General features: G+C 39.3%; 1 protein-coding gene across 1 annotated transcript in view; it reads right to left on the bottom strand.

Annotated features, from left to right (window-relative positions):
- Positions 1-15,047, bottom strand: part of USH2A (usherin) — a 375,273-nt gene that overhangs the window by 92,550 nt on the left and 267,676 nt on the right. The window contains exons 48-49 of the mRNA XM_036380788.1: positions 10,628-10,826; positions 1,024-1,192 (exon numbers count right to left, since the gene is read on the bottom strand). Of these exons, the coding sequence (XP_036236681.1) occupies positions 1,024-1,192; positions 10,628-10,826 (368 nt within the window). The remainder of the gene's footprint in view (positions 1-1,023; positions 1,193-10,627; positions 10,827-15,047) is intronic.

The raw sequence follows: 15,047 nt of genomic DNA, 5'->3' as shown, positions 1-15,047 counted from the left end.
CTTGATGTAAACAACATTAAGCTAGTTAACATAGACCACTGGATGGGGACAGAGGTCACAGTATAATCTCTCCATTTCAGTACACTGAGATTAATGAGGTCAGCAAAATACACTTCTCTGGTTCTTCCATGTGATAGAACTTTTCTGATGACATCATGGAAGGCATTCTAATATTGTGATATATTAATTACTTTTCAAAAGATCAGAACTTGGGATGTGCTGAACGTGTTGGCAAAATGTCAAGCACTTCTGAGCCTATGGAATGTGTGCTAGCTCATCAGTAATGGAAGCATTTTAGCTCCTGACCTGACAATTGCCTACAAAGAGTTATATGCTCTAAACACTGGCCCCATGAAAGGGATCTCTCCTCCTCCTTTTCCTCCTTTTCCTATCAACAATGACCTCCCAGCAAACTGGAAAACCAAACTCTGGACAGTAATGCAGAAGCACAGTTTTTGGCAAAATTCCCAAATCACTCTGAGAATAAGAAAAGGATAAATTACCATCAAAGTTAATGCACGTGGGAGGCATGCTTTGATCTGTAACAGTGGAAACAAAGAGTAGACAATGTAGAAACAAGTAGAAGTGATGTCATCCACAATATCAACACAAAGGCTAACAATTGTTCTACAACTGAAATGGCTATGGAAAATCATGTGGGGTCAAGTCAAGCAGAGAACTAAACTTCACCACTAAATTGCCTGATGGTGTTCCTATTAAGGAGAACTGCCCTCTCCATTATGCGGCACTTACTGCAATTAAGTATAGTTTTGCACAAATTAGTTCTCTGGGAAATGACCCAATCATCAGGTTTCATCAATTAAGCCTTTCTTGTACAAACAGAGTGTACTGTGTTTAGAAGGGAAAGTGAGCGCAATTTCCTTTGCACTGAGCACAAATCTCAAAGACATCTATAAATCTTGATAAATCTCACATTTATTGTTTTCATTCTCCTTGATTTAACAAATAAATCAACTTTGTTGTTTTACTTCATTCAAGCAGTGGAAAGGAGTTGTCTCTTACCTACTAAAACTCTGGTGTAATAACCACCACAGCACTGATGTTTCGGTTGCACAGCATGTATCTGCCCACCACAGCAAACCCCTGGTGAATTAAGAATAAATGGAATGTACTTGTCCTCACAGCATTGGAAGCCAGGTTTATTGTCGTGCAGAATCCCATTACAACATACCTAGAAGTAGTAAAAAAATGAAAAAGAAAAAAAAAAAAAGAAGATCAGTAAGAAGGCAGTATCTGTTAAATAGCACATAATGTGTTGTCTGGCAAAACAATGTATATGAAAACATGTATCCTAGTGCAGGCACTAATAGGACGGCAGTCAAATAAAATGTAACTTGGCTAAAATTCTGTGCCCTGCAGCATTATCAGACTTCAATAAACTACTGTGTATCTGACAGAATGCTGCTATTCTGTGGCCTTCAACCATACTGCACCTTAATAAAATAGTCCATTAATATGAATCATCTTCACATGCCTTGCAGGCTGTTTGAGTCTCTCAGTGTGGAGTAGATTGCAATGTGGATTTAGTCTACCATTACCTGACCCTTTTTTTTTCTTTCCAATTCTTGTTTATTTTTTTTTCCATTTATGATGAAACCCTTACAACTAAAAAAAAAGTATTTCCCAATATGAGCTTTTGGGTTTTCATTCACATAAAAATAAGTGGAATTATCTTCTTATAGCACATTATGACTATAGTTCTTCAGAGAATGTGATCTCAAGAGAATAGTGTTTATATAAGGACTTTTTTTTCAGAATAAAATTTATATGGAAATGAATTTTGAAAAGGCCTTTTAACTGTGGACTTCTTTCTAGGTGGTGTCGAGAAAATTATATGCTTGAACAATCAAATATTTATTTGTACACTTACTCCTGTGTCAGTGGAGTGGCACACTGAATACCCAGCAAATCATACAGCACAGTCAGTAGAATAACCATAAAAATGGTAAACTTGGAACCTACAGCCAGTGCAACTTATATCAGCTTCTTCCAGCTAGACATGAAATGGAGTTGGCAGGAGAGCAGAGATGTTAGGGCAGAGTTCCTCCTCTGTTTTCTTTTGAAATGGACCTCTTCCACTACTGACTTTTACCATGTCCTCAATCAGGTTAGCTTAGCAACAAAGAAAGAAAATGTTCCTCTGAAGGATCTTTTGTTTACCTAAGTACTTTAACTATTACTTGAGAAAAAAACTTGTAGAAATGTATATTAATGATCTCAGGGCATCTCTTTTGTATTATAATTATAATGATAATAAAAAAGAATACAAACAAAAATATTGCTTCTCTGATGTCATAAACTCTCTTTGACTTCAGAAGGATGATGCTTTGTTTTCTTCACTTTTGAATGACCATTATTCCATGACTCTTGGGAGTATTAGGTTAGGTTCTGAATTTACAAGTTACAGTACATAAAAATAGGTAACTCACAATTAACATCAGGTAGGACAGAGGAGGTTCCTGTTTCCTCATTATATTTTTAGGTTTTATAACTTTATATGCTTTGAATTGTGACACTGTTTTCTGCTTTTCCAATGCACTTTCTTCTTCAGCATCTATTTTAGACTACCAATGTAGCTGAATTTCATATTTTTCAGGAATTTTGGATCTCTGTAGGCACTATTATATTATTTTGCTGTCCATTTTGTCACTGGTAATATAACCCAATCTATGAATTTCCTTAACCTACTGTTCTTTCTTCCAGATCATTAGCTAAGATGTCAAATAAAACTCTGCTTTAGAACTCTCTCTGCTTCCTAGCTTTTTGCAATGACTGGCATGCACTCCAGGCTGTTTTTCTTAATTTACAATTGGCTCCAAAGAAATCTGAAAGTTTACCTGGTCTCTCGGTATTTCCAAGTGGCTAAAAAGCATTCTTAAAACCAGAAACCCAAGTCCTATTGGGCCACTTTGCTCAGAATAGGTTACCTTTAGCAAAGGTTCTTGACATTCGTAAAAATGCCCTCTGTCTTGTCCATTTTACTGCAACCTGAGCTTGAGACAGCAGCCAGAAATTCTATACCTACCTACATGAAAGGAAGCCAAACACATGTTCCTTGGGCATTCTTGGTCCCAATTTGTGCCCCTTGGGATTGTCTGGTGTCTCCCTCTGTGATCTGTCCGGCCCAATACCAACTCTTCTTTTCATGGATTTCATTTGTCATCCCATTTTTCATTCTTTTTACTGATGGCCACCACTCAAATTTCACCTTAACACTGTCTTTCCACCTTTCAGATAAAGAAAGGTGCACATCTTTGGCTTTACCCAGGCTCAAATGCTTGAGGAGTCATTTTATTTTCCATGAGATGCTTCCAGTTTTAAGAAATGCCACTTGCCCTTTCAATCCTCTGTAGAAAGGGCTGCTCTGCATACCAACACCAGCAGGGCCATTTTAGTACTAACGCTACAGCATTCAGTTTGAAACACTGCTTGTAAGATTGTGTTGTTGTTGTTATTATTATTATTATGGATGTCTCTCCTTTTCCTCCTCAATTCCTGCACAAAATCCCCAGCTGTACATCCAGATGTGTTACTGTGGTGGTTTGACAGGAAATGTGTTTTTTGGGATGCTGTGTTTTTGGCCAATGGATATTCAGGCTTTAATATTGGCATTTAACCAGGCCATTTAGGACATGGGTCCACCTCTGAGAACACGGGGTTAAAAGCAGAGCTCTCCCCTGGGAGGGTCCTCTTGGGTTTCCGGCGGGAAAGAGTTCGGGTCTCTCCCCCGGCCCAGCTGCTGGCTGGGCAGGGGGAGGGGAAAGCCATGAGGCCGAGAGAGGTAGGCCTGAGCCCCGGGGTGGAAGGGTGGAAGAGAGAGAAAGAGAGAGACACCGGGAGCCATCGGGCAGCCCCCCCTGAGAGACACAGAGAGAGAGAGGAGAGCCGCTGCCTGGGACTGTAACCTTGAGACTGGATAAACATGGGCCTGCGCCGGCAGCACGGCTGGGACGGAGAAGAGGGGGGGTTCAGCCGGCCGCTTGTAGGAGCTTTTAACCCCTTTTTGGAGAATGAGAACTTTACAGAACATTGACCTCTCCTGGAAGATAGAGTGGAAGATGAGGAAGGAATGTGCAAGTGTGAGAGAGGTCTGGGTGAGTGAGAAGTAGTGGAAGAATAGAGAAGAATCCTAGTGGGAAGAGATGATGGAGTGGCTTTTGCTGGACTCTTTTTGTATAGCCATGGACAGAACCATGTTCCTTGCGACACAGAGACTGCATTCTAGGGGGAGGCAATGACCACAGAACCAAGAGGGTTCAGTGTTGGTGCCCCTCGGCCCCAGGGGGTGAAAAAATATGGGGGGGACAGGTGTCCCAAAGGAGAGATTGTGGGGACAGGTGTCCCAAAGGTGAGACTGTGCCTTTTTTGGATCGGGACAGAGCATCCTTAAAAAGACAACCCTAGAAGCAGTTCTGGTCCGTGTTCAGTGGTGAGAGCACTGGACATGAAAGGAAGAGGTCACGACAGCAGATGTACTCCGGGCGGTGCCACGAGTGACACAGAAACACACGAGGCTTCAGCTGTGTTTCCAGGGGAAGCCCATGGTACAAGAAGGACTCCTCTCCTCTTGATGAACTGAGGATTGATTGTCTAAAGGTGGTGCTGGACCGAGAGTTGGTGATTTAAGGAATAGATGTATTGTGTTGGAAATTTGGTGGGGGGAGGAGGAAATGTATTTGTAAGGTTTTCATTTTTCCTATGTGTGTTCCTTTTATCTGTAGTTGTAGAGTAGTTAATAAAGTTCTGGTTCTTTTCTTTCCTAAGAAGGAGCCTGCTTTGCTTATTCCTGGTCACATCTCACAGCAGAAACCAGGGAGAAGGTATCTTCATGGGGGCACTGGCATCGTGCCAGTGTCAAACCATGACAGTTACAAAAGTTTCAGCAGCTACTTTCTCTTGTTAAAAATATATAAGATCCTCAGTATTTCTCAACAACCTATGGACAGTTTCCAAAGAGGGGCCCAGTCAGTTCGAGAACACATTCAGACTCTCATCTGGCATTACCAACTGATACAGTCAGTGCTATTATAATGTAGTTTCATAACATCCTCTGCAGTCAGCTGTAAATTGTTAAAGAACACTTTTTTGGCAGTCCTCTAGAGATAGTCTCTATTTGCATCGATAGGCAGCCCAAGGATTCTGCATTATCAATCCATAAAAAGCCCCAAAACCATTCAAGTAATGCTAAAATTGCATGACAGAAAAAGAAGAAAAGCAGATGGATTGAAAGTTACACTGGCAAAAGGTTATTATGAGCTCATCCTCTTACATCTAAATGTGACAGCCCCAACTGGGTGGTGTTATCCTGCACATGGAAGCAGAAGCCCTGGAGTGAACAAATACAGTGCCACCAGCATTTTAGGCAGGTTGGAGATCTCACTCTTGTAAAGAAGGTTGAATGCTCAACATACACTTGGTAACCAGAAGATCTTTACTATTTGTGGAGATGATACAAGATGTTCATCCTTAGCTGTCACAGGAGCCCGTAAAAACATCAGCAACTTCACAAAGTAACTCACAAATCAATCCTGTCATTCTCTTCCTACCCAAGCACACAGAGGGACTGTGATGCAGGAGCACAGGGACTGGGAAGGGTTGGGCACAAAGGAAGGCTTATTATGATGCCTGAGAAAGGCCCAGTCAGCCATGACACTAGCACAGAGTACTAGATATCAAATCTGGCAGGCAGGATTACACAATATTGTAACAATTTTTTAAAATACTCCGAACTTAGGTAAGCAACTCTCTTCTAATTACAATTGTGTCATCCCTGATCCCTCTGCTTACTGAAGACTTTGCTGAAGGATATTATCTGGCCTTATGGACACATGCCAGTTGAGCTAAGACTGATTTACTCAAATAAACAGATGTGCTAGGCAGCCATGTTTATCCTTCTTGTCAAACGCTTGCTGCCAGGGCCACTTTGTGAAATAGCAATTCACAAAACACTCTCAGGAATTCCTATTAGCTACAGGAGTTCATTAAAAATTTCTGCCTGTGGAGCAAACACCAGAGTAATGATTGACCCATCATGTTCTCATGTGAGAGGGAATATTTTAAATTAGCAAGGCTCATTCTTTTTTTTTACTTAAATTATCTCTGAATCTACACAGACACCCTTTTCAGCTAAGTATACTCACTCAGGCATTTCTTTTCTCAAACTGTTGTTCTCTTTTGGTTATTGATACAGACTTAGATCTAAAATCCATGAGCAGAAATTATTGTTATTCTCTTACAAATCGTTATATATTATCTTCCTAAAATGAGTTTCATTTCCTGTCTTTCAGGTGTGTTACAACAAGAAGTGTAATAGTTTTAAAGGTTCTCTATGCCTGAAAGAACTTGAAAAGAATTTGCACAATATTAGTAACATTAATAATAAATTTTGCATAAATATTGATGGGATACCCTTCACCAGTGTCAAGATGTGTTATGTTTCACTGCTGACAGCTTTTGAGGCTGGCTATCAAGCCACTGTTTTACTCCTCCTGTCCTTAAAAAAAGAGAACTGCTGGTGTTTTTAATAAATGGCACATTAATTACAATAGTAAAGGGGTAAGCCTGTACTTCCTACTAATGTCAGTTTTGTTTGATTAGTTCATTAACTACAGATTTATACAGCTTGTTGCACTTGAAAATAAAAAGTGCTAAAGCTGTATTAACACCTTCAGTCAGGACCTTTTTAACCACTGACGCTCAGACTCATGATGCAAAGGAAGCAGAGATAATTAGCCCTTATGCCACTCCTTTAATTACATTTTTATTGTACCTGTCTCATTATTTTCAGAGTTCACCTCAGGATGTCAGCAAAAACAGATGCACAGTTTGGTAGCTCCATGGTTAATAGAAGAATGCCTTTCCTATTGATACTGAGATTATGTTACCTGATGGGTGAAACTCAGGCAACACTCCCTTGTTAATTGAAGTACCTCTGCAAACCTCATGGTCATGAGACTTCACATATGGGTAGAGTTATGGATCACATCTTACTGAAAACATCTAGAGAAAGACTGACAATTTTGGCAACTTGGGAATACTCAAGCAGCACAGTTTGTGCAAAAGGTCCACAGGACATAGGTACCCTCCTGGCAGCAGAAAAAATTCAACATCAGAGTGCATTCTCAGTTCTTCTGAAAAAATACATGCACAAAAATATTTCTAAATTCTTTCTGTGTTCAAGGAATAAATCCATGCAAGTCTTATTAAACACCAGGGTAAGGATACTAGGAACGACAATGTGTTAGCTTTAATTAAAATAACAAAGAAGCCTAACATTGAAGCAGAAAACTGGATAAGATAACTAGAAAGAAGATAACTAGGAAGAAGTAGGGATCTGATGCAAAGATTATTTAGGATGGGATGAATGTTTGGTCTTCACTGGTCCTAATATCAGTGCATGTGCCTATGAATGTGCATGTACACATGTCCCTTGCAGTGGAAAGGTCACTTGCCCTTTTAGAGATTCCCCAGGTGGCTCAGAGCGAGGTGGTTTATTTGCAGAGCACAGTCCCAAGCAGAGGATCTGCTCTATCCTGGATCCCAAGTGCAGAGCACACACAGCAGGGCAGCCAGGCTGCTTCCCACTGCCTTTCTCACAGAGCTGCACAACATGGCTGAACCCAGCTCAGCCAGTGCTGGATGAAGAGTCCCCGCATCCCACTCTGCTGCACATGACAATACACCCTGGTATTTCTTTTACTGGAGTGGATTAAATTTTGGAGATCTCTTATGTAGCTGAATCATAACAAATCCCTCTTTTTCTGCAGTGCCTTACAATAGCAAGCTGATGATGCCAAATGTAATCCATAAATCCATAAGGAAAGACTAATAAATAACCATAGACATATCTTGAAATAATTTTACATAAAAGGCCTGGTTTTCCATCACTTTATACTCATTATTTCAAGAAAATTGTAAGAGGGAAATTAGATCCAGATTTTGTCTTGTAAACAAGGTGCAATAGGTGACTCAAGCAAAACTGAGAACTCCACAACCTATTTGTCTATTTATATACAACTGCCTGCTTTTGCTGACCAGTCTATTATCAAAAAACTTGCTTATTATTCTGGATCTGAATATTACTAAAGCTGCTAAGCATTTAATTCTCAGTAGCATCTCTTCACATTTGGCAGTACAATATATGGTGAATAGCTGAGGTTGGATGGGACTTTAAGCAACCTGGTCTAGTGGAAGGTGTGCCTGCCCATGGCAGGGGGTTGGAATGAGATGGTCTTTAAAATCCCTTCCAACCCAAACCATTTTGTGGTTCTGTGAAGTGCTCCTGGCACTGGGATAAGAAGCTTTTGGAACAAGTGCACACTCGTCAGTGTTGCCTTTCGTTGCTGTCCAGCAGACTGTCAAATCCAAGGACAACAAACACCAGCATAAAGCCTGACAGTGACTTCTATAAAAATATTAGAGAGGGCTGCCACTGTCTTATGTTGTCCCTATCACAGACTTGAGTTTAAAAAGCACAAAAGGCACTAAGAGCTCTGTAGATGTCTCTTACAGACATTTTGGATGGCTACATGTAGCAAACCAGATAAAGCACTGGGAGGGGAATTTTAATTAACTCGCCCACAAAAATTACCTCCATGTCATTTTATGTATGAGTGCTTCAGTTTCCTGTGGACTTTCCAGTCATTTATTATATATCCATTGCTTAACAAATAGCACTCACTCCTAACCACAGTCTTGGAGAATACAGAGAGACCATTAGAACAACGTAATGCAAAATTAATTAGAAAAAATTAGAAAGCCAGGAAGCCATAAAAATAAATGAACACTTTCCAAGCTCAAAGTTACCATAAATGTATGAAGACTGAAAAAAAAATGAAGAGGAAAACTTCTAAAACTAATTTAATACTAATTTAATTCATGCACATGCCAAGATGTAGTAAAAGTCTACCATGCCAGAAACCTGAAATAAATAATTTTACCTTTTAGAAAAAAGGCCTGCCCATAATTCTCTTGCAAGATTTCAGAAATACTTATATTTAATACAGTAGTGCTTTCAAGGGAATTCAAAAGCTAAAGCCATGTTGGCTGGAATAATTTATATTTTTATTTGAACCCCTCAAATAACTCACTCCCTTAATTACTGTCTTGTCTGACAGGGAATCTTGTGAATACATACTGTTTGCTTTAGTCGCAGAACACGTGATGATGTCTTTGACAAATAGAGATACTATTTCATGACATTAAATCTTACTTTCAAACTAAGAGCTTTCTACCTCATTTGTCAATAAAAACCATTACAGACTCCTGCTATGCTATTGATCCTACTCCTAAACAGGAACTCATATGAAGATTAATCTGAAAATAGCCATAATTTAAAAATGCCTCTGACAAATCACAATAGATCCTATTCAGAGTTGCTCATCATTGTCATGTAACAGTTACCCACTTGAAGCTGAATCTAAATAGATTTTGTCTACCAAAGAATCTGGCCATTAAACATTTAGCCAAGGAATAACTTAAGAGAGGGAAGAAAAAAACCCAGAAAACCATGTTAATAACCACCATTTGCCATGCAAGATTTGAGGAATAATTCCTCACACAGAGAGAAACACAGAGAGAAACAGAGAGATTTGCTAGCATTTTTCAAATTCTTCATACACCTAGAAATTTCCTGTGGCCTTTTAGTGGTCAAGTGCAATGTCTTTATGCTAACGTTGCCAAATGAACGTATTCACAGGGGTTGCCCTGTCCCAGGTACAGAATCCAGCACTTTCCCTTGTTAAACTTCATAAGGTTGGTGGTTGCCCATCTCTCTTAATTTGTTGAGGTCTCTTTACAGGGCCCCTCTGCCTTTGAAAGAGTCAACAGCTCCTCTCAATTTGGTGCCAACTGGCCCAAGTAAGATGCAAAAATACATACTGAGATCTATGTGTATCCACTATGTAATTTGTCACAATGGGACTGTGTTGGGGGACTCAAGAGGTGGCACGCCTCAAACTTCATTATCCATGGCTTGTATGATTTACTTGGGAACACCTATACAGCCTGAACTCTTGGGATGAACATTGCACTACACACATGAAGCAAAGCTTTCTGAAAGGAAGAAACTTCAGAAGTTTGATGTTGTGAAGTGAGGTGGTCCTTGTAGTGGTTAGGAAACTAAAGTCCCCATCCAGACCTGCAACATATTTGAAGGGTTTTTGAAACACAGGTTCCGGCTTAGCTTCCTGTGCAAGGAATTCAGTTTACATGTGTTAAAATGACTTTTACCCTCAACCAGCATGTTATAAATGAAAGCAATTTGGAGATTCACTTCAACACTGCACCAAACCAAAGTGTTAATGAACACATTCATAAATGCTTACCAATTCATTTCTCTTAAAAGGAAAAATAAAGTCAACAAACAAAGACTTAACAGAATCACTCATCATCAGCTGACTCATGCACAGCTCTCCTTGTAATAAGCTCAAATATCTATAGTTGATTTTAAAGAGCTTCAAGTTATCTATCAGAGTCTTGATTTTAAAGCATCAAAAGAAGCAAATGCTCCACTTCCTTTTCTCTGATAACCAGAGGTTTGGTGTACACATCTCTTCCTAAAAATAATATTTTTCATTATGTAAGTAACTTAAGAATATAGAAGTACCTCCGACTCTGGATGATAACACACTTCTCCACAGATATTTTCATCCTTTTTACATTCTAATGAGATGCACATTCTACTACTTTTGCTGCTCCCTGGAATTTTCAATGAAGTACACTTCTGCCACACTTTACGTAGGAGTTCATATCCCAGGATAATGCCATTTGGCTGTCCTGGTGATGCCCAGTTGATTTGAAGGGATCTGCAAAAGAAAATCAACATCTGTTCAACGTTTGGATGTATTTATGCCTCTGTAGCTACTTACATTAAATGATTAGCAGTTCCTTTTTACACTAGTTCACATGGAGTGAAACATTTTGAAGTTTCTAAAATGTTCTTCTTTAGAACAAATTCCACAGATCAAAGGTCTAAAAGTTTCTAAAAAGTGTCAATATCTGCTAATACTCCATGAAAACTAATCACACACAACCAAAGTCCTTAAATGTTGCTGTTTAAATGACATCTCATTCCCACTTCTAGAAACTTATGTGTTAGTAAACTATCTAGCATTTTACTCTTTTCATTTCTTAACTCCTTTCCCTCTGTGCCTTTGCCAGCGCAGCTAACTTACACTGTGCTCAGCCATCACTTAGAGCAGGCTTGTATTTATCTTGCCTTTCCCTTGTTTAAAAAAAAGAAAAGGATGTTGCTTTGAGATGTATTTTTCAGTGTCGAATTAGAAGTTATTACACCATCACTAAGCACTAGTTCCCTTCTGTACTTAAATCTTTTGACTGACATTAAATTAAAAGTAAGAAATGGAAGTGTTTATCACGACTAAGACTCAAGACTTCTTACTGAGTGCAAAAGTATCACTGCAGCAGCCTGCAAAGACTGACTGTAAAACAAAATCCTGTAGCTGATTCCAGATTTGATATCAGACCATCATCAGTTTCAGGAACAAAATCTCTTAAGGGCTATTAAATCATAGCTGCTCAGCTGCTCAGCTGCAGCATGACTATCACTACTAAAAATGTGCAGATATTTCCTTGAAAAACTCACTTAGGACTATGATAAATAAAATAAAAAAAAAAAGAAAAGGGACTTTTGAAACAAAAATACAATTTTTCTACTGATATTTCAAATGAGCACTTCATTTCTCATATAATCACTGTGGAGTCTTGCATAAGACACAAATTCCTTTCACTCTGTAGATCAATCTACATGTAGATCAACTGACAACATGGCATAGTTAGGCTCCAAGTACCTCTTTTTAATCTTCATGTCCCAATTACACAGTCACTGTCAGAATGCCAGTGACATCAGAAATTAGCATTAATTTAAAGTGAAAATGCTACAGTGAAACAGCAGCTGCTGAGATAAACTTTGACATCTGAACAGAATAAAAATAAGTGAACTATTATTTCACTTGCTTGAGGTATAAACAGAGGAACACACACTGCAATAAGGCTTTGCAGGCCAGGAATTAATGTCACCTATGAGGGAATAAATTCACAAGTGGCTTGTAGAGTTGCCATTATCATTCCAAGGTCTTCATTTGAATCGTAGATTTAATTCCATATTCCATCCATTGCTCTTTTGTATTCTCTAACTATTCTACCACACACACATGATCACATACACAAATGCACTTATCCATTTTAAATAGTGTTACACTTAAAAACAGAAAAGCAGGAAAATATATTGCATAAACTTCAGGAAAAAATGGTAAAAAGAAAAGGAAAAGAAGGGCAGTACTTTAACCTTTATAAATGCCATTGTAACTCTCTCCTGTTCTTTGCACAGAATAGATCACAGGAGCAAAGAAAGCATTCCCAGTCTTAATTTTGAATGATTTGCTTTCTGCAAGTTTCATTCAGACCCTCATGAGTATATTTTCAGAGTATTGTGCCAGTTTTTTGCAGTTTTTCAAGTCATATTTCTCTCAAATATAATTTAAAATTAGTCCCAAGAATGAACACAATGAGTTAAACATTTTGCCTTTTCTGCAGAGCTCAGTATGTACTTCCTTTCTTTAACAAGAAATCACTTTATTATTATTGGAGTGGACACAGCCTGATATAAAGAAAAACTGCAGCTGAACAAGGAAATTGTGTGGAATTCACTGACCAGTGCCAGAGAGGTAAGGTTCAGCATGACCTTCCAGAACAGGCTCATAGACAAGCAGACTCTTTCACAATTTTATGGGTGTTTCAGTAATGTCTACACCTTCTGATGCTTGCCACCCACGGCAAAGTGTGGCAACACAGCAAGAGCAGGGCACAGCTCAGTTGAAAAAATAACGGCAGGGTTTTCATGGTACTGCAGAGGCTTTTTGACATCCCCCATCTGAAGGCTGAGCTGAAAATCTTCTTGAGCAGGTGCAGATTTAATGGGACACGATGGGCGCGTTAGTGCGCAGGCAGCTGTGTTGTGTGTGGTGCATCTGACACAGCTGCAGGAAGGCGGGCACAGAGCCTGCCTGTCCTGTCCGCTACCCAGCCACTCCCTGTGGGATACACTGGAGTTGTGCCTACCCTGGGAAGCGCCCAAAGCCTGGCCTGCAGAAGCAGACTCACCAATTGTAGGCATAGACAAAAACATGCAGCACCCCAGGGCTGGGGTATAACCCCTGTCTGCCCAGACAACACTCCAAGTGTCTGCCATTTATGGGAGTTCCTATGCTGGATGAGTCCCACTGCTGTCACTGAGGGGAAAACACTGACACAGGCAAGGCAGCCTAGCCGGGTTCACAGAAACAATCTGCTTCAGACTACAAGTCCACTAAAGCACTTTCAGGAGAGAAAGAACAATTTCAAACTGATCCAGGAAAGTATATTTGCTTTTGTGAAGGAGAGCAAAGTAAATTTGACTCAAGAATGTCAAGACAATTATTTTTTACATTTTTAGGTAGAATTTTTTTTAATCCATGAAAAATAACAGCATTTTTTAATTTTGATAATGCTTCAGATATATTTTGATAAAACAGACTTTGGAAATAAACTTCTGGGGTTTCCCTGCTTCATCACCAGCTGCAAGTGCCCATAAGGCAGAAAAGAATTCCTGATTTTTATTTTTTTTCTCAATACAGTAGTAAAGGTTAAACAATGACGTTTTTTGACTTCAGAATCTTGATAATGAATGTTCCATTAGTCTCATCACATGCAGGAGTTAAATTCAGAAAAATCAAAGATTTAATGACTTTACTTTTTAGGAGCTGGAAGTAAAAAAAAAAAAAAAATCACAAGATTCACCTGACAGTCTTAAGATAGGGGACACTGCTATTATTAATGACTAGTGGGTAAAATATTTCCCTCATCAGGAGATCACACATACTGAGCAACTGCTGCAGCACTATTGCACAGGAGTTAAGTAGCTATTGCATGGTGGATGCAGGTCTGACATAATTAGAGAAGGCAGTATGGCACACTCCAGACACTGATAAATGGCATCATGCCTCTCCTGTTGCTACAAACTTCCTGGAGAAACCTTTCAGTGCTTTGTGTTCCCCATGACTAGAGTAGGGAGAGCAATCAGGTGTCTTCTGGCTCTCTGACCATTTTTCCAGTATGGAAAATCAGACTCCCTGGTCTTTAGTTCCCAATATTCCCTTGCTTAAATCTGCACTACATTTTCTCACCTTCCATTTGTCCAGCAATGACAAAGGCTTTTTTTAACACGGCACAGCAGTTAGAGACTTTCATATTTGACTTCCTTGAGAACTCATGAGCAGATACCATAATCCCAAGAATTTGTTGCTATGTTTTATCCATTTTTTCCATTTATCCATTTTTGTTTTGTCCATTTTTTAAAAATCTTTTTTACTATCATGTTCATTTGAAATAATTCCTCCTCCTCATTCACCCACAAACAGCAACAGATATAGTAACCTTCCAAAGAGCCATGACACTGAAAACCAAGGCAAAGAATTCACCCAACTTTCCTCCCATGGCCTTATCTTCTTTGAGCTTTCCATCACACCCTGACCAGGGTTTCCAGTTCTCCCCACTCTTCAAAAACCTGTGAGGGATTTTCCCTAGATTGCCTAGATTAGGCCATGGTGTTTTCTGAGCCATCAACCTTTGAATTAGGCACGGAACAGAACTGCTGTATTACAAGGAAAAAGAGAAAGAAGAGTGTTTTAAAGTGGAATGAACTACTTTCCAACATGCCATGAGAATTAAATCCACGACCCAAACTTTCAGTCAGTATCCACAAGTATTCAGTACTCAGAAAACTTTCTAAACTGTGCAATAAAATACAATACTTGTCTACAGAGTCAAACCCTGAGGTCCTAATTAAAAACAAAACAAACCAAAAGTGTATCTGATTTCAGTGGCATTTGTTTCTACCTAAACATGGTCAATGCAACCTCTCCCCCCAAAAAACCCTAAATGCAGGCAAGAAACACAGCAAAGCAGAACCTGACTTAGGACTCCAGGATTGGGTGCCACACTGTTTTCTATTTGAAGTTTGGCATTAT

This window comes from Molothrus ater, chromosome 3 (assembly GCF_012460135.2).
Source record: "Molothrus ater isolate BHLD 08-10-18 breed brown headed cowbird chromosome 3, BPBGC_Mater_1.1, whole genome shotgun sequence".
Classification (NCBI taxonomy): Eukaryota; Metazoa; Chordata; class Aves; order Passeriformes; family Icteridae; genus Molothrus; species Molothrus ater.
The sequence above is the reverse complement of the archived record's forward strand: the minus strand, read 5'-3'. Positions and strand labels throughout refer to the sequence as shown.